The sequence below is a fragment of the Sorex araneus genome, chromosome 6 (assembly GCF_027595985.1).
Source record: "Sorex araneus isolate mSorAra2 chromosome 6, mSorAra2.pri, whole genome shotgun sequence".
In the NCBI taxonomy this organism is placed as follows: domain Eukaryota; kingdom Metazoa; phylum Chordata; class Mammalia; order Eulipotyphla; family Soricidae; genus Sorex; species Sorex araneus.
This window is the reverse complement of record NC_073307.1, coordinates 48,349,025-48,369,042: the sequence shown is the minus strand read 5'-3', so window position 1 is coordinate 48,369,042 and position 20,018 is coordinate 48,349,025. Positions and strand designations below refer to the sequence as shown.

The following is a 20,018-nucleotide window of genomic DNA, read 5'->3' as shown; positions in this document are numbered from 1 at the left end:
ATTCTTTGACTTTTTAATATTGAAATTGTTATGAAGCCTCTTGTTAAAGCATGAAATCAAAGCATTAAATCTTATTTTTATGCCAAACATTTGACCCAGAGACTTATTCATATAAGCCAGGCCTTTATAAGACATTTTGATAAGTGATAGTTTTTAATAGAATAAAACTATTTATTAAATTTACATGAATCATATATATATAAACTCAATTATGAATTTACTGATAAAACATGAATTTCACTCAATAATTTAGTATAGCCCAACAAATTTCTTACATATTTCTTGAATAAGACAGTTTTTTCATAATTCTCTTGATGGCACATTTTATTTGTTCATTTCTAAGACTATAGATAATGGGGTTGAAGAGCGGGGGGATTATGGAGTAGAAAACAGAAAGTATCATGTCTTGGATTGTGGCAGTGATTGCGGATGGTCTCAGATATACATAAAGACCTGAGGTAAGAAAGATAGACACCACAAGGATATGCGGAACACAGGTAGAAAACGCTTTTGATCTGTCTGCTCCTCTTGGAAATTTGAGCACAGTAGAAAATATGTGAATGTAAGACCTGATAATGAAGAAGAAACAACCACCACCAACCACCAGACCAGAGACAACAACCACCATCTCGTTGCTAAAGGTGTCAGAGCAAGAAAGCTTCAGCAGAGAAGGAATATCACAGAAGAACTGATGAATGACATTGGACTGACAGAAGGGCAGCCGAAATGTGTTGCCGGTGTGCACAGCTGCGTAGACGAGGCCACTGAGTATAGATGCCAGTGTCATTTGAAGGCAGATTTTCGGGCTCATCATCACAGGGTAGTACAGGGGCTGGCAGATAGCCACATAGCGATCACGGGCCATAATCGTGAGAAACATAAGTTCGACATATACAAAGAAAACCACTAGGAAGACTTGTGCTATACACCCGACCAGTGAGATGGTGCTACTGTCAAGCATAGAATTGATGCACGAGTTTGGAACCGTTACAGAAATGTAGCATGCATCCAAGATAGATAGGTTCCTGAGGAAGAAGTACATCGGTGAGTGGAGATTCCTGTCTAAGGTGGTGACAGTAACAATCAGTGCATTTCCTACTACTGTCACCAAATACATCAGAAAGAAGGAAAGGGCATGTAAAACTCGCAGTTCCCAAACATCGGAAAAACCCATTAGAAGAAACTCCATCATTATAGTGGAATTGGGCATCAGTGGGTGACACCAGTAGCACCTGGTAAACAAAGAGAACGTTTCTGAACCCAACGGGAATCGACTTCTGGAAAAATCGTCAATCACTGTTCTAGTCTTGATCTCTACCGAATTGTAATCTGTATTTATGGCTCTAGTATTTATCTTAAAGGAAAATTGGGTGACAGCATGCTATTATGTATTTAATATATAATTTATAGTTACATAATAAATATTTTTCAAAATAGATTACTTTCCAAAAGTAATGTATTTTCTTTATATTTAGATATTTGAGGGTCAGTGGAAAAGGATTTTAATTTCTATGATTCAATCTCTTGAATTCTTCATACTAAATTAAAATTAAATGAAAGTTTCTAAGTACCTAAGTTGAATTCATAAATATTTAAACTGAAGTAAATTGAAGTTTTTGTAATTATGATCATTTTGCGAAACAAACATTTCTTTAAACTTGAATTTCCTTGTGGTAAAGTAATATTTCTAAGAATAAACAATTTTGGGAGAGAAAATACAGTTTTTTTCCAGTCTCTATTATTACTTTCATAATATATTATCACTATTATAACCATAAACTTCTAGATAATACAGACTTTAGAATTTTACACTTTCAAAAGTAGTAAACAAGTAAAATTTGTAATCTTTTAAAGAAATTTCTTGAATTTATTGATCAGAGGTATGTTTCATTAAAAATTTTTGTTTATATCTCAAAATAGTAATATAATTTTATATTTAAACGATTATCTTTCCAAATTTACCAATTGCAATTTACTTTGTCTAGGTGAGTAAATGTGGTCCTCTAAATAAAACCTGAAATTTATTTTCTAATGAAGCAATAATTTTAACTGTTCAAATGTAACTAAGGTGTTCAGTAGTACTTGACTGCACTGATTAATAAGGTAAATAATTAATATTGAATATTTTGTGAAGATATATGACGAATACATGTTTCTAACTTTAGAATTAGGTAGTCATACTGATAATAATATAGTACTTATTATTTTCAGTCATTATAAAAGTTATGAGATTTCTAACAAATATCAGTTAATAAGCCCTTATACCTGATTTTAACATGGCACTATAATCATGAAAAATATATGTGAAGTAATGCATTTTAAGTAATTTTAAGTCAGAATTAAAATGTTGCAGTTTTTTCCTTGCATTAGATTTAAGTTATCTAATTAAATCTAATGTAAATGGGTCAAATGCACTTGACCCTCTACTACATGACTCAGAGGTTGCATAGCATATATTAGTAGATGTTGGATTTTAGATTTTTTCAATTCTTACCAAAAATCACATTATTTTATTAATGACACACAAGTTGACCTGAGTTTACATTGTCTTTAAAATGATGTTAAAGGGGTCAGAGGAATAATACAGCCAGTAGAATGGGTCCCCTGCATGTGGGCCACACAGGTTTGATCCTTGGCACCACAAATGGTCCCTCTGAATACCCCAGGAGTGATCCCTGAGTGCAGAGCCCAGAGTAGACCCTGACAACTAGCTAGGTGTGGTCCCAAAACCAAAAAATAAATAAACAAAAGAATAAAGAAATAAAGTAAAAGGTAGTATTTAGTTCCTGGGTCACCAATTTGCTCTGAGTCAAAGATAAAAATTAACACTTTCTTTTAATTTTTTAAAATTTATTTTCCTATTTAAGCATAAAATCATAATAAAATATTAATATCAGTTTTCAAATGCATATGTTCAAATTTATTCTTACAATTATTTTGTAACTAAAAATGTTAAACTGGAGAAGTTATGTCATACCTATAGGTAGGACTATTTTCACTTCTAACTCTGCCATTACAAATAAGATACACAAAATCTCAAACAAAGGAATGAAAAACTGTGAGAGGAATGTATCAGTTATAAATAATAATCTTAAAGACTTACTGTTTTTATATCCCGGAAAGAGTTAATTCCTTTTATGATAGTTTCTCTAGCTTAAAATGATCAGCGGTAGCTCAATAAGTATTTCAAGGTACTAGAAAAACATGTATTCCTTCATTTAAAGACAAATAAGAATTCTATACTCTAACCATTGTTATTGACTTCATATTTATATAAGTATATAACAATTACTTCAACATTCTAAGTAAATCTTTTGGGACTGCAATCCTAAACATCTACAAAGTCTTGAGTCCCAGGAGGAAGTCAGGAAAAATTGTCTCAAAACAATAAATTAATTATACCAAGTTAGATTTTATGTGTGGACATTGGTGAAAATAGAGGAATAACAACATGTATGTCTCAATTTATTTTTCAAACAAGTGACTGTCAATACTTTTTATTGCAACATATTATTGAAATATCTCTTCATTCAAAAGATGTATAAGGGACTATATACATAGGTGTTTCTGAGACTTTATGGTTAAGAAAGAACTCTGTGATAAATATCAGCAAAGTTGCCACAGGTATAATTAGGAAAATACCTTTTGTCTTAGATCCCTTCACCCTGAGAAATGAGTGAAATTACTAAGGATTCAGGTCATTTATTCAGGTAATTTTAATTAAGCAGGTCTACATAACTAGATAAAGTACATGTAACTAATGAAAATGACCCTCCATGAAAAGGTAGGGGATATGGCCCCTTAGGGCTCATTCTGTTCAAAACAAGGTGCCCATGAGGTCATGTTGAATCGCATGACACAGAGTGTATGGCTTTGGGTCAGAGGAATGGCAAGTCTTACCACTGACCAGTTTTGACATATTACCAACTTAGTGCCTACACTGTCATTAAAGCAATGTTTGGTAAGTACTATTTTGGGTTTTTTACTTTAATTTTTTAATTGAATCACTATGAATTACAAACCAAAGCTATTCATGTTTAGGGTCAGGGATATAATGTTCCAGTACCAATTCTTTCAGGGCTGGAGCGATAGCACAGTGGGTAAGGTGTTTGCCTTGCATGTGGCCGACCCAGGTTCGATTCCTCCGTCCCTCTCAGAGAGCCCGGCAAGCTACCGAACGTATCCTGCCTGCACAGCAGAGCCTGGAAAGCTCCCTGTGGCATATTCAACACGACAAAACCAGTAACAATTCTCATGTGGAGACATTACTGGTGCCCGCTGGAGCCAATCGATGAACAACGGGACTACAGTGCTACCAGTTCTTTCACTTCCCTCCACCAGTGTCCCCAGTTACCTTACCATTTCCTGGCCTGCCTCTATGACAAGACCATGTCTTTTACTTTTACCTATTAGACATGGTGGTTTACAATACTGTTACTGACATGTTATCATGTTTATCGCTTTACCTTCTTTCAGCATCCAGGCCTTGTCCAAATGACCTCTTTCCTCTATCATTAGCATAGTGGTTCTTTCCCTGACCTGTGACCCACAATGGCAAGCTTCCTACGAAGAACCAGTTGTTCTGCTCTTTTATTTCTATTGTTATCATGCATTAGTTATCCCTTTACTTCCCTTTACTATGTTTTTTTAATCCAGCATATGAGTGAGATCATTTTGAATCGGATTCATTTTGTTCAGCTTGATATTCTCCAAACCCGTTCACCCGTTCAAGCCAATTGCATGATTTTATCATTTCTTTTGGCCTACTATATTCCATTCTGTATGTATACCATAGCTTCTTTAAGCTGTTACTGGGAAATTAGGTTGATTCTAGATTTTGGCTATTGTCAAAAAATATTCAAGGAACATAGGAGTGCTTATATCTTTTCTGTGTCTCTGTTTTTTTTAGTCCTGGGGGTTTTATATTTTCTAATTGATTTAGATTTGAATAACATTGCATTCCAACTTTATAAAAGTAAAGATGCTCATCATTAAAAATTAATATCATAATAGTTGATATTAATTTTTATTTTATTTTATTAATATTAACCAACCACAACTGGATGATGGAATGCAATTGTTTAAAGAAGAGATATTTAGATAATCCTTGGTCCAGAGTATAAAGAGAAGAAAAGAATTCGAGGGGAGAGGAGACTGATGAGAAGCAAAGGGGAAAGGGGATCAAGAGCATTCAGATATATCAATGGTGTTAAGGAATTATAGAACTGACTATCCAAACCTGAGTCAACAACACTGAAATCATAAGACCCAGACTTTAAAAGGTGCCTTTTAAGACAGCAGGGGGAGGACTGGGGAGTGTAAGAGAGGAACCTGGGAAGACCAGTGGGGGGAAGTTGACATTAGTGGTGGGATGAGTTTTGAAATGTTGTGTGTATGTCTAAAACCTGACTATGAATAACTTTGCAAATTATGGTGTTTTAGTAAAATAAAAATGAATAACTTTGCAATTATGGTGTTTTAATAAAATAAAAATTAAAAATAATCTTATATGATTTGTGGTGTGGCTCAAGTTTTAACACCATGCCTAGTGTTTGGAGTCTTGAGCTTGATACCCAGGTTGCATGTGTCCTGAGCAGAGCCGGGAATCATCCTGGCCTCCAAAGCACTTCGGGTATTCCTCCACAAATAAAACCAAAACAAGTGAACATTTCTATTTACTACATTGAGTCCAACACTAAAAGTTGAATTCTTTGTGAATGAAATGTGTTCATGGGAAACCATTAATTGTATGCCAAAAAATTTTAAATAAATTTAAAAGAAATTTGTTGTCCTTAAAGACAATATTTTAGAAAATAAATTGCTCTCAGAGATAAATCAGATAATAACTTGACAAGAGAACTTGATCTTAGCAAAAAGGCCAAGGAGTAATAGTAAATTTCTTCTTGGTCTTTCAACAAATTTTTTCCTTCATTTTAATTATCCTCATTTGGATTATTTGCTAACTATATTGCCTTTTAAGATCAGCACTGCAGTCCTTCTTTTTATTGCATGTATTTCTGCTCATCCTTGCTAGTATATATATTTTTATTCCTTGAGACATACTGATTTTTCCCGTTAGTCAGTTAAATATTTATTAGATTCATTATTATTTCTGTTATTTTCTATGTCTAATATATGTAAGTATTCATATAACTTTAAAATCCTTATCCATGTTATACACTTTTAAAAACTGATATTTTTAATTAAGGAATGCCTTACACCAGTAAAATAATATTTTTATGGTTATCTATAATGACAAAATTTGTTAGAGCTTCGTAAGAAATATTTCAAAAGTTCTACAGTACCACCACACATGTCTTTTTAAAAATCAGTAAGTTTACAGCGTGTAGGGCGTTTGCCTTGCATGCAGTCAACCCGGGTTTGATTCCCAGCATCCCATATGGTCCCCTGAGGACCACCAGGAGTGATTCCTAAGTGCAGAGCCAGGAGTAACACACAGGAGTAACACCAGTGTGTCGCCAGGTGTGACCCAAAAAGTAAAAAAAAAAAATCAGTAAGCTGATATTTTTCAATGGAATCAAAAATGTTTTATGATTTTAATACTTACAATAAGCAAATAAAAAGAAAGCAAAATTATAAAAATTAAAATATATTTTACTTCAGTACATCTCCAATAGATTTATTCAAATGTTTTGCCATTACCAAAATTTATTCTTCTTAAGATGTACTGACACATCTTTTTGTTAAAAATATATGAAATATTGCATGCATTTTATTTATTTTATTTTTATATTATTATAAAGCTGTTTGTGTTATTTATATAGAAAATTGCTATGCACAACCACCACGAATATGCCCATAACTCTCCATCAGAGTTCCCATATTATCTCTAGTGTAATCTTCCCTTTCACGCTCCTCTGTAGGATAACATTGGGTTTGTCCTTTCAGCCTTGCCGCAGGGAACTTAGTTTACCTTAAAGCAATGTCCTTTCTGTATGGACACAGGAAGACAGTTAATATTATGCTTTGTAACTTGGGAGCTGATTGACTCCAATAATATTTACTCCTGGGCATCTGCTTTCGCAACTCAGTTCCCCTTAGTTCCTAGCACCCCAAAAGCAGGGTCCCGATGAGGGACGGAATGGACCCAGGGCAAGCCGCGAGCTACCCTGGCATCAAAATGGGCCAGGCCAAAGCACCAGAATACAAAACTCTAAGTTGAGAGCATGGTCATAGACAAATGCTGTCATCATCCAAAAGTAACGATGAGACTAGGAGCCTGCTGGGGTTAGGAAGACTAACCTGGCCTGAGAACTGTGGTCTGGAATATATAGTGAATGTCCTCAGGAAGAACCAAACTTTAAATCTGATATATCTCTTACTGTGCTCATACAGAATGACATTGCTAAAAATATTTGAAGTAGATTTACTATAACTATTTAAGTGGATTACTAGCTGAGGAAAGAAGAAAGCAACACACCCTAGATGGGACACCACCCTTAAGTGGATCTCCTACTAATCTGGAGTAATCTCCTTAGATGAGATTTTGTTAATCTCCTGGAGGAGTGGTCTTACCCCTCTTTGCTGATATGTTAATGTTCAACCCACCTTTATCTCACCACCCTATGCAATAGCTATATAAACTAACACTGTAAGAGAAGTAGAGAGAAGACACAAAAGGAGAGAGAAGACACAGAAGAAAGGGGAAGACACAAAAGCAAGGAAAAGAAACAGAAGCAAGACAGAAGACACAGAAGTGGGAGGGAAGACACAGAAGCGAGAGAGAAGACACAGAAGCAGAGACAGAGAGAGTTCGGAAGACACCAGAGGAGAGACTACAGAGACAGAGGCAGAGATAGAGAGACAGACAGAAGAGAGCATAGTGGCACACACAGAAGCAGAACGTAAGGAGTAGCCATCCCGATCGGGTCCATGCACAGTGGCTCAAGAGCACCCAATGCGAGCAGCGAGAGCAAGAGAGCAAGCCATCCTGAGAGCCCGAGAACAACACAACACACACATCACCCCCTTCCACGCACGTGCGCATCTTTGTATTTTTTCACTCCTCAGTGTTTGTTTTTAATATGTTTTGTATATTTAATATGCTTTTAAATCAGTGCCACGGGAAGCTTATTGTTCCACAGTCTATTTCCATGTTTTGTCTCTCTATAATCCAAAGATGAGTAGGATCATATGGTATTTTTTTTCTGTTCCCTCTGACTTACAGCAAAACATGATACTCTCCAGTGCAATTGACAGTGTGGTGAAATTCATGATTTATTCTTCTCTTACAGATGCATAGTAATACATTAAGCATATAAATTGCAACCTCCTGATTCAGTCATTTGTCCTTGTACATTTGGATTGCTTCCAAATCTTGATAGTGATACATTTTACTAAACACTACAATAAACATAGATTGTGCCTGTATCTTTTCAAATTAATGTTCCCTTTTTTTTAGGGAAAGGTGCCAAGAAGTCAAATAGATGATTTCAAGAATGACTTTTTTTGACAGGGACTTATATACTGCCTTCAATACAGGTTGAACCAGGTGATATTCCCACCAACAGTGAATGAAATTTCTCATTTGCTACGCACCACTAACACTAATTGTTTAATTTTTTTCCTAATGTTATTTTATTTTTATGTGTTCACAATAATTCATTATAGTTAATATTCAAACACCAATTCCACCACCATTGCACCTTCCCACCACATTTCGAATGTTTACACCACCAATCCCAAACCGTAGCCCCCAAAGCTGAATCAAAGCAATTAATTTTGTATAGCTTATTATAAATAATCTGCTAAAAATGGTTCAATAATGTTTCCTTAGAGGAAAGTGTGTGAAGACTGCTATATTTCATCCCTTTTATAAAAGATTACTAACATGCTTGTTAAACCCAACCAAATATTGTGTGCTACTCTTGGGACATCAGTGCTGTAGAATATTAAAGGTGACTAAAGGAATTCTAACATTTAGAATGCAGTTATACAGAAGATTCACTCATGAACGAGGCCTATTTTGCTCTCTTCCAGGAACTTTATTTCTCAGTCTTTGGATCATAGCCCAAGTTACAAAAGCATAGCATTGACTGTCTTCTCATATCTATACAAGAAGGACATTGCTCTAAAGTAAAGTATGCAAAGGACATAAGGGAAAGAGAAAAGCAATATTTCGCTTACAAGGACAGAATCCAGAGTCCTTAGAAGGATCTGACCTTACAAGTCACATGCTCTGGTTAGGGAAAATGAGTGATTAACACATAGAGAAAGCAGAGCATAGAGAAATTAAAGATAAATACCGAGGAAATGGGAGTGCTTCGGGAGCATTGTGATGGGTATAACCCAATAAACCTAAGCTCCTTGTGACAAAGGAGAAAGGACAAAGCAACATTATCCTACATTACACCACAGAGACTGGCACACATCAAAAAGAGCATAAACAATCAGTGCTGGTGCAGATGTGGGGAGAATGGGACTCTTTCATTGTTGGTGGGAATGCTCCAGAAGAACTAGTGCAGCCCTTCTGGAAAACAATATGAGCATTCCTTAAAAAATAGAAACTGAGCTTCCATATACCCCAGCAATACCACTTCTGGGAATATATCCTGGGAGTGCAAAAAAAGCACATTAGAAATGACCTCTGCACCTGTATGTTCATTGCAACACTGTTCACAATAGCCAGAATCTGAAAACAACCTGCAAAGCATCCCTAAACAGATGACTGGGTAAATAAATCATGGTACATCTACACAATGTAATACTTTGCAGCTGTTAGGAAAGATGAAGTCATGAAATTTTCTTATAAGTGGATGAACAGGGAGAGTATCATGCTAAGTAAAATGAGTCAGAAAGAGAGGGACAGACACAGAATGACTGCACTCATTTGTGGAATATAAAATTACATAATATGAGACTAACACCCAAGGACAATAGAGACAAGGGTCAGAAGATTGCTCCATGCTTGGAAGCCTGCCTCACAAGCTGGGGCAGAAAGCAGCTGGGATAGAGAAGGGATCACTAAGTCAATGATGGTGAAGGGATGACTCAGGATAGGAGATATGTGCTGAAAGTAGACTAAGGACCAAATATGATGGCCTCTCAGTATCTTTATTGCAAACCATAATGCCCCGAAGTAGAGAGTCAGAAGAAAGGTGTCTGTCACAGAGACATAGGGCCGGGTCGGGTGGGGATGGCGGGAGGGATATTGGGAACACGGGTGGTGGAAAATGTACACTGGTGGAAGGATGGGTGCTTGATCATTGTATGACTGAAACTCAATCATGAAAACTTTGTAAGGGGCTTCCCTCCCCTCCGGACTGCTGGCAGAGTGGCAAAGGTCTGTGACACTCCCTCGACCCGCCCTTCCGGACCCAGCCTGCTCCGCGGCTCTGAGCACCCCGGGCTTCCCTCTCCTCCAGACTGCCTTACGAGTGGCCAGCACGCTGACCGCAGCCCCTTGACCACTGTCGGGTTGTGGGAAGGGGGCATGGCCTAATCGTCAGGGGGCGTGGCCTAAGAAAAGTGGGCGTGGCCTCATTACCAGCCGGCACCCACTAACGCGGCGGCAGGTAGTTTCCTCAACATCCTATCCAAGACTAACATCCTAGCTATTCACAAGCAGTAGGACAATAAAACACAAGACTTCACATAAGGATTTAAGGAAACATCTCAGTAGGAGACCAGGTTCTACAACCTGCAAGTAAAAAGCCAACCACTATTAACTGAGCCTATCCACAATCCTTTTTCGCAACAAAAGGAAACAGCGATACTCATCTTCAAGGGCCCTCTTTCATACCACCACAACAACATGAAGAAACAGCGAAAATCCCCATTGCAAGCAGAGGACAATCAAAGGAGTCCGCAAACCTCAATGGGCATTTCCTACAAACTTGACCTCTCTGAGAAAGAATTCAGAGTTGAAATCCTCAACATGTTCAATGAACTCAATGCAAAGATGGACAACTTCAAGGAAGACCTGGCAGAAACAATACAACAGACAGCCGACAAAATACGGGAAGAAATGAGAGCAGAAATAAAAAACCTTCAAAAAGAAATGAAGGATTCGGTACATGAAATCAAAAACTCTCTGGCTGCCCTTAACAATAGGATGACTGCAGCCGAAGACTGAATCAGTATGATTGAAGATGAGCTGCAAGAGGCCTACAGGCAACAACAAACCATGGCAAAAGACCTCAAAATAGCTCTAGCCAGAATCAGAGTCCTAGGGGATGATTTCAAGAGGAACAACATTAGAATCATTGGACTACAAGAACCACAGGGAACCAACCCCAACGAAAAAGACACAGTCAAAGAAATCATTGCGGAAAACTTCCCACAGCTGGACAATGCGGGCATCCAGATTCAAGGTGCCCGAAGGGTGCCAGCTAAAAGAGATCCTAACAGAAAAACTCCAAAACATATCATAGTTACAAAGACGGACATCATCCAGAGAGACACAATACTGCAAGCAGCAAGATCCAAGAAGGAAATTGCATACAAAGGAGCACCCCTTAGACTCACAGCAGATCTATCAGAGGAAACTCTCCAAGCTCAAAGGCAATGGTGGGATATAGTGAAAAAACTCAATGAAATCAATGCTTCACCAAAAATATTTTATCCGGCTAAACTCTCATTCAAACTAGAAGAAATCATACACTACTTTGGGGATAAACAACAGCTCAGGAAATTCATAGACTCAAAACCAAACCTAAAAGAAGCACTAAAGGGGCTATTGTAAGACAAGAACAACCCCTACAAGCACAACAAACCCTTGCACAAAGATGGCACAAAGTCCCATAACAATAATCTCCCTTAATGTCAATGATCTGAATTCACCAATTAAGAGACACAGACTGGCAAAATGGATTCAAAGACTGAACCCAACATTCTGCTGCCTGCAAGAAACACATCTGAATAGCCAGAACAAACACAGACTCAAAGTCAAAGGATGGAAAACAATCCTGCAAGCAAACAACTCCCTCAAGAAAGCTGGGGTGGCTTTACTAGTATCGGACAACATAGACTTCAAGTTGAAAAGATTAGGAGGGATAGTGAAGGCCACTTTTTATTAATCACGGGATGTGTACGTCAGGAAGAAATCACACTCCTAAATGTCTAAGCACCCAATAAGGGACCAGCTAAATACCTACAACAGCTGCTAAGAGACCTTAAGAAGGACATCTCGAGCAACACAATAGTAGTTGGAGACTTCAACACCGCACTGTCTCCTCTAGACAGATCAAGAAGATTAAAACTCACCAAGAAAATACTGGCTGTGAAGGAAGAAATAGAAGAGAGAGGGCTAATAGATCTATACAGGGCTTTATATCCCCCAAAAAAGGAATACACATTCCTTTCCAGTGCACATGGAACATTTTCCAGAATAGACCATGCGCTGGGCCACACAGCATACCTCAACAGAATCAACAAGATAGACATTGTACCAGCTATCTTTTCAGACCATGATGCACTGAAGATAAAACTTAATCGTGGACAGATGCAGAAAACCAAATCAAACACCTGGAAATTAAATAACTCAATATTGAGCAATGAGTGGGTCAGGAAGGAAATCAAGGAAGAAATCAAAAGGTACCTAGAAACAAATGAGAATGTAGACACGAGCTCCCAGAACCTGTGGGATGCAGCTAAAGCTGTTTTAAGGGGAAAATTTATAGCTCTGCAAGCATACCTCAGGAAGGAAGAAAGGGCCCACATAAATAACTTGACTTCACAGCTCAAGACCTTAGAAAAAGACCAACAAAATAGCCCAAACCAGGCAGAAGGAAAGAGATAATAAAACTTAGAGCAGAAATTAACGACATGGAAACCCAAAAGACAATCCGAAAGATCAATGAAACCAAGAGCTGGTTCTTCAAGAAAATAAACAAGATTGATAAACCACTAGCAAGACTCACAAAGAAAGAGAGAGAGAGAATCCTTATAAGCTGAATCAGAAATGAAAAGGGGAACATCACAACAGAAACCAGTGAAATTCAAAAGATCATCAGAGACTACTTTGAAAATGTCTATGCCACGAAACAAGAGAACCTAGAAGAAATGGATAAATTCCTCGACTCCTATAATCTCCCAAGGCTGAACCAAGAAGACCTGGAGTACCTGAATAGTCCAAATAACATCAAGGAAATTGAAATGGCAATCAAAAGTCTTCCCAAAAACAAAAGCCCTGGTCCAGACGGATTCACTAGCGAGTTCTTCCAAACATTTAAAGAGGATCTTTTGCCAGTCCTTCTCAAGCTTTTCCAGGAAATTGAAGAAACAGAAACCCTCCCAAACAGTTTCTATGAGGCTCATATCTCCCTAATACCAAAAGCAAACAAAGACACCACAAAAAAAGAAAACTACAGGCCAACATCCCTGATGAACACAGATGCGAAGATCTTCAACAAAATATTAGCAAATAGAATTCAACAACTCATCAAAAAGATCATACACCACGACCAAGTGGGATTCATCCCGGGGATGCAAGGATGGTTTAACATCCGGAAATCAATCAACATAATCCATCATATCAACAAAAGAAAAAATAAAAATCATATAATCATATCAATAGATGCAGAGAAAGCATTTGACAAGATCCAGCATCCGTTTATAATGAGAACACTCGCCAAAATGGGTATAGAAGGGACCTTCCTCAATATAGTCAAAGCCATTTATCACAAGCCTATGGCAAGCATTGTCCTCAATGGGGAAAAACTAAGAGCCTTCCCTCTGAGAACAGGGATGAGACAAGGATGCCCACTCTCTCCACTTCTGTTCAATATAGTACTGGAAGTACTTGCAATAGCGATTAGGCAAGAAAAAGATATTAAGGGCATTCAGGTAGGAAAGAAAGAAATCAAGCTCTCACTATTCGCAGATGATATGATACTATACCTAGGGAACCCTAAAACCTCTACCAAGAAACTCCTAGAAACAATAGAGTCGTATAGTAAAGTTGCAGGCTATAGAATCAATACCCAAAAGTCCATGGCTTTCCTATATGCAAATAATGAGAGAGAAGAAAGTGACCTGAGAAAAGCAATCCCGTTCACAATTGCGCCTCAAAAAATCAAGTACCTCGGAATCAGCTTAACAAAGGAGGTAAAGGACTTGTATAATGAAAACTATAAAACACTACTTCAGGAAATAAAAGAGGACACGAGGAAATGGAAAGACATCCCCTGCTCATGGATTGGAAGAATTAATATTGTCAAAATAGCAATTCTCCCCAAAGCATTGTACAAACTCAATGCAATCCCTATAGAGTTACCCTTGACATTCTTCAAAGAAATGGAGCAAGCGCTCCTGAAATTCATATGGAACAATAAGCCCCCACGAATAGCTAAAGCAATCCTTGGGAAAAAGAAAATGGGAGGAATCAACCTCCCCAACTTCCAACTCTACTACAAAGCTGTAGTCATTAAACAGCATGGTACTGGAACAAAGGCAGAGCTGCAGAACAATGGAACATACACCCCCAAATATATGATCATCTAATCTTTGATAAGGGAGCAAGAAACGTGAAGTGGAGCAAGGAAAGCATGTTTAACAAACTGTGCTGGCAAAACTGGACAGCTACATGCAAAAAAATGGGCTTAGACCTCCATCTATCACCGTGTACAAAAATCAGATCAAAATGGATTAAAGACCTCAACATCAGACCAGAATCCCTAAGGTACATTGAAGATAAGGTCGGCAAAACCCTCCACTGTTGGGGACTGTTCAGGACCCTGAACAAAAGAGGACCCCGAAACCTTTACTCTGGACAAACCGGAAAATTCCATTACCGGCGTTTGCATAACCTGAGGCACAGGTGCCCTTGTGACAAAGGAAATAGCTAAACTCAAGAAGTAAAAGTAGCCCAGGGCAGTTAACCACGAGACCCCAAAAAGCCCATAAAGTAGAATGCCTTCCTCTACACTAAAAGCCTTGTGCATTCCTCCTGACAGATGCTCTTGCCAGATAAACCCTTGTCTTCCCCTCCCCACTATTTCTCAACCTACTCTTGGAGAATGTTGTAAGCCCACCAAATAACACCCCGAACTTTTCCTTATTTGGTCTGAGAAAACACCTCCCTGATGATTGACAACTCATGTACCAACCCCCTGCTAAGAAAGGTATAAAACCAGCATGGCTGCCAATAAAGACGCTCTTGATCGGCACATATCGTCTTGAGCCCCCTGTTTACTAACCTCACCAGTTTTATTTTCAGATCGGGACTGCTCATAGAATCCACCCAATTAGGAGCGCTTTCCACTGTTCTCTCTCCGCGGGTTGGAGAGATCTCCGGGGGAACGCACACTCCACAACATTGAAGCCAAAGGTATCTTCAAAGCTGACACGCCACTGGCCAGGCAAGTGAAAACAAAGATAAATAAATGGGTCTATCTCAAACTAAGAAGCTTCTGCAACTCAAAAGAAACAGTGACCAAAATACAAAGACAATCTACACAATGGGAAAGGATATTTATGCAGTACCCATCCGATAAAGGGTTGATAACAAGGATATACAATGCACTGGTTGAACTCCACAAGAAGAAAACTGCCAACCCGATCAAAAAATGGGGTGACGAAATGAACAGAAACTTTTCCAAAGAAGAAATCCGAATGGCTCAGAGGCACATGAGAAAATGTTCAACATCACTAATCATCAGGGAGATGCAGATCAAAACAACAATGAGATATCATCTCACACCACAGAGACTGGCCAACATCCCAAAAAAACAAAAGCAACCGGTGTTGGCGTGGATGTGGGGAGAAAGGGACTCTCCTTCACTGCTGGTGGGAATGCTGACTGGTTCAGCCCTTTTGGAAAACAATATGGACGATTCTCAAAAAGTTAGAAATTGAGCTCCCATTTGACCCAGCAATACCACTCCTGGGAATATATCCCGGAGAGGCAAAAAGGTATTGTAGAGATGACATCTGCATTTCCGTGTTCATTGCCGCTCTGTTTACAATAGCCACAATATGGAAAAAACCAGAGTGCCTGAAAACAGATGATTGGCTAAAGGAACTCTGGTATATTTACACAATGGAATACTATGTAGCTGTCAGAAAACATGAAGTCATGAAATTTGCATATAAGTGGATCAACATGGAAAGTATCATGCTGAGTGAAATGAGTCAGAAAGAAAGAAACAGATATAGAAAGATCGCACTCATATGTGGAATATAAAGTAGCTGAGAGGTACAAGCTTACAATGTTGCGATTCCTGGCAGACATTTCTCTGGACTTAGTTACTAAACTACTAAAATACGGAAATCCAAAACTATGCTGCTGCTAGTGTGGCCTCCTGACCTCATATCTCTTCATTCTCAGCAATGGAAAACAAATTACCAAATGCTTTCATTTCAGCAGATCGACTTTAGGGGGGAGAAACTTCAAATCAATAACAGTGAATTTTTTTGTTTAAATATTGAATGTAATCAAAGTAAAATGAAAGTAAAGTGAAATTTACCAGTTATACATGCGGGGTGGGAGGCTGGGGAGGTGGGGGGAAGGAGGGAGGTATATCGTGATACTTGGTGGTGGAATATGTGCACTGGTGAAGGGATGGGTGTTTGAGTATTGTATAACTGAGACTTAAACCTGAAAGCTTTGTAACTTTCAAACATGGTGAATCAATAAAAGAATTTAAAAAAATGATAAAATATAAAAAAGTAAAATTTGTAACTATATCTCACGGTGATTGAGAATATATGTATAAATATATATATAACGTAATTACTGAGGTTGTAGAGATAGTACAGTGGGTAGGGTGCTTGCCTTGCACATAGCTGACCCAGGTTCAATCCCCAACATTCCACATGGTCCCCCAAGATCTCCAGGAGTAATTCCTGAGCACAGAGCCAGCAGTAACCCATGAACATCACCAGGTCTGACCCCAAAGCCTAAAATAAAATAATAAAAATATAATTATTGTATGGCATGACAACAATTTCTTCCTTACATTTTTGTTTTTGTTTTAATTTTTGGCCAACCTGGCAGTGCTCAGGGCTTAATCCTGGCCTGAGCTCAGTAAACATTCCTGGCATAGCTCAGGGCACCATATAGGATGTCAGGGATAGAACCTGAATCAATTGCATGCAAGGCAAACCTCTCCCCTACCCTCTGTCTAATGCTCCAGCCCCTCTACTCTTGATCTATGTGAAGAATTTAAACAAAGACCCAAAGAGGTTTTTGCATACTTATGCATATAACCATATTATTCACAAGTTCCCAAATTTAGAAGGAATATAATAAATATCCTTTGATTGTGAAATGGATAACCAAAATATGACAAAAATCTTCAACAGGATATCATTCTGTTTTTAAATAGCACTATCATCCCGTTATTCATCGATTTGCTTGAGCGGGCACCAGTAATGTCTCCATTGTGAGACTTGTTACTGTTTTTGGCATATCGAATATGCCACAAGCAACTTGCCAGGCTCTACCATGTGGAGGGGATACCCTAAAGGAAATAAATTATGGCACTTGGTATCATATGCATAAACCTTGAAATCATCGTGCAAAATTAAATATATAAGTCACAGCAGAATAACTTTTTGTGAATCATTTTAATATTGGACATTATCAAATTCACAGCAACTGTCACAGCCTCACAGCCTTTTGCAACTGTGCCTTTTTTCTTTTCCATTCAAAAAATGTAAGTTTCTGCTGAGTTGTAGTACTGTAGCACTGTTGTCCCCTTGTTCATAGATTTGCTCAAGTGGGCACCAGTAACGTCTCCATTGTGAGACTTGTTGTTACTGTTTTTGGCATATCAAATACGCCACGGGTTGTTTGCCAGGCTCTGCTGTGAGGGCGGGATACTCTCGGTAGCTTGCGGAGCTCTCTGAGAGGGACAGAGGAACTGAACCCGGGTTGGCCACGTGCAAGGCAAATGCACTACCCGCTGTGCTATAGGCTGGCCTGTAACCTATACTTTAGAGATGCCTGACATCTCTTCCCAGAGCCCTGTCAATAGACTCATTTAGCTGATAACGGTGAAATAGAATTTGAGGTCAATTTTCCACTGACAAGTGCTCCTAACTGTAGTGATAGCCAGTTGGAGACTGCACTGTGTATCCTTCTTGATCTTTACTCACATCCATGTCATTACCAGACCAAAAAATTCTTCATGATGATTCTCCCCTGTTTTCTGTACATACAATTATATGTACTTCAATTAATCCTCCCTCATGAATAAGTATAAGATTACTGGAAAAAGCTACTATAAATACATAAACTATTACATCATCTCAATGCATTTGGCATAAAATCAGACCTCTCAAATTCACTACTTGAACTTATCTCAATTTGTCTCAATTTAAATTCTGTTCATAAAGATCTTTCAATAAATATCTTCTTTTCCATTCAGTTGTCCTGCACTTCTCTATAACACAATGGAATGCAGAATATTCATTACCAGAGCTCAGGAGGAGAATATTTAACAAACATAATAATAAATATTATTTTTAGCTTTATAATATAAAAAGAACTGTTTATATTGATTTCATAATGCTACTAATGGGTTTAACACTAATAAATCATGACTTAGATAATATTCTATATCTTTATCCAGCCTATCCTGTCTGGCCCATATATAGTCCACAATAACTTATGCCCTGCACTCTCTACCTGGGAAGGAAGTCCAGAAGCTGGAACACCAACAATCATGCTTTGTTAGTCTCCAGATAATGACTCCAAAAGGCAGTGTGCTGAAGGACTTATGAGAGTGCTGCGCCATCATCTCTCAGATATACCCAGAAACCTCTGCTCAACCTCTAAACCAGGGAAAGAGTCCAGTGTTGATATAGCACCAACTATAATGAAGAAACATTTTCTAGAACAACAATGACAAATGCCTTGGAAGAATGTAAACACACCTTACCTCTCTAATCACTCAGATGAGGATTTATGTGAGACAGTGGTTCACTGAGAAAACAGTAGAACAAAAAGAAAAGACAAAGCATGAGACAATTTTGGTCAGCAATAATTCCAAAGGAGCATAGTAGGGCAGCTGAAGTAGATAAATAAGTACATAAATAAAAGGAATAAAGAGAATGATGAAGCTGAGGAACTAATCAACATGATATAAAAATAAGAAGCAACAAAAGAAACAATAAAAACATTTCAAAAATAAAAATTAATTTAGGGAAAGCCTACAGAGAAATAAACGTCCAAATTATAAAGTCTGAGGAGATATGAAAGACTATGGAGTAACCTCACCAATCCAAAGATCAGTTAATATTTCAGATAATGAAAGTTTAAAGAGTTCCAGAAATAATAAAACCAAAGAGAAAAACACCAAGGAATTTCATAATTAAAATGACAAAATTCATTTTAGTATATACTATTAGGTTGTATATACTATTAGACAGTATATAGTATTAGTATAGATAGTAGGTAGTATACAGTATAATAGATAGTACTATTAGATTGACTCTACATATATACACCATAGTATATACTACTCAGATATACTACTAGAGATACTCTATTAAAATATACTACTCAGATAACTCTAATATATGCTATTCTTAGAGTATCAAGAGCACAGCTATATTTTACCTAAAAATCTCCCACAAAAATGATGGCATTTATTTCTAATAAAACCCATACAGTGACTGAAATAAACATCTAAACAAGAATACTTTGGTCAGGTAATCATTTAAATTTTATGGTGCAACACAAGATTTCACAGATGAAGAAGTTAGAAAATTCTTCATAACTGAAACAATAATGCACATACAGAGTTTCACATAAATAAATATTTACCGAAGAAATAATAACCAGTTACAAAAACACTCAGAACTTATGTAACAAGAAGGAATTAAATTTCTCTATTTCTTGTAACTATCTCACAGTGATTCAATAAAATTTTAAAAAATTTTAATTTCTCTATTTCAAAGTTTTTGCTTAACATCAATGACCAAGACTCATTACTCTAAAGGCACATAATGGATGGATGAATCAGAAAATTGAACCCAGGATGCTTGAGAAAAAGTACAGAAGATAAAGAGCTTGTCTTGCATGCAGCTGACTTGGGTTCTATCCCTGAAAT

At 37.6% G+C, this 20,018-nt stretch overlaps 1 protein-coding gene across 1 annotated transcript; it reads right to left on the bottom strand.

Moving 5' to 3' along the window:
* Positions 1-271: 271 nt before the first annotated feature.
* Positions 272-1,210, bottom strand: LOC129406081 (olfactory receptor 14C36-like). Its single transcript, XM_055143908.1, has one exon. The coding sequence runs from the start codon at positions 1,208-1,210 to the stop codon at positions 272-274; it is 939 nt and encodes a 312-aa protein (XP_054999883.1).
* Between the last annotated feature and the right edge of the window lie 18,808 nt (positions 1,211-20,018).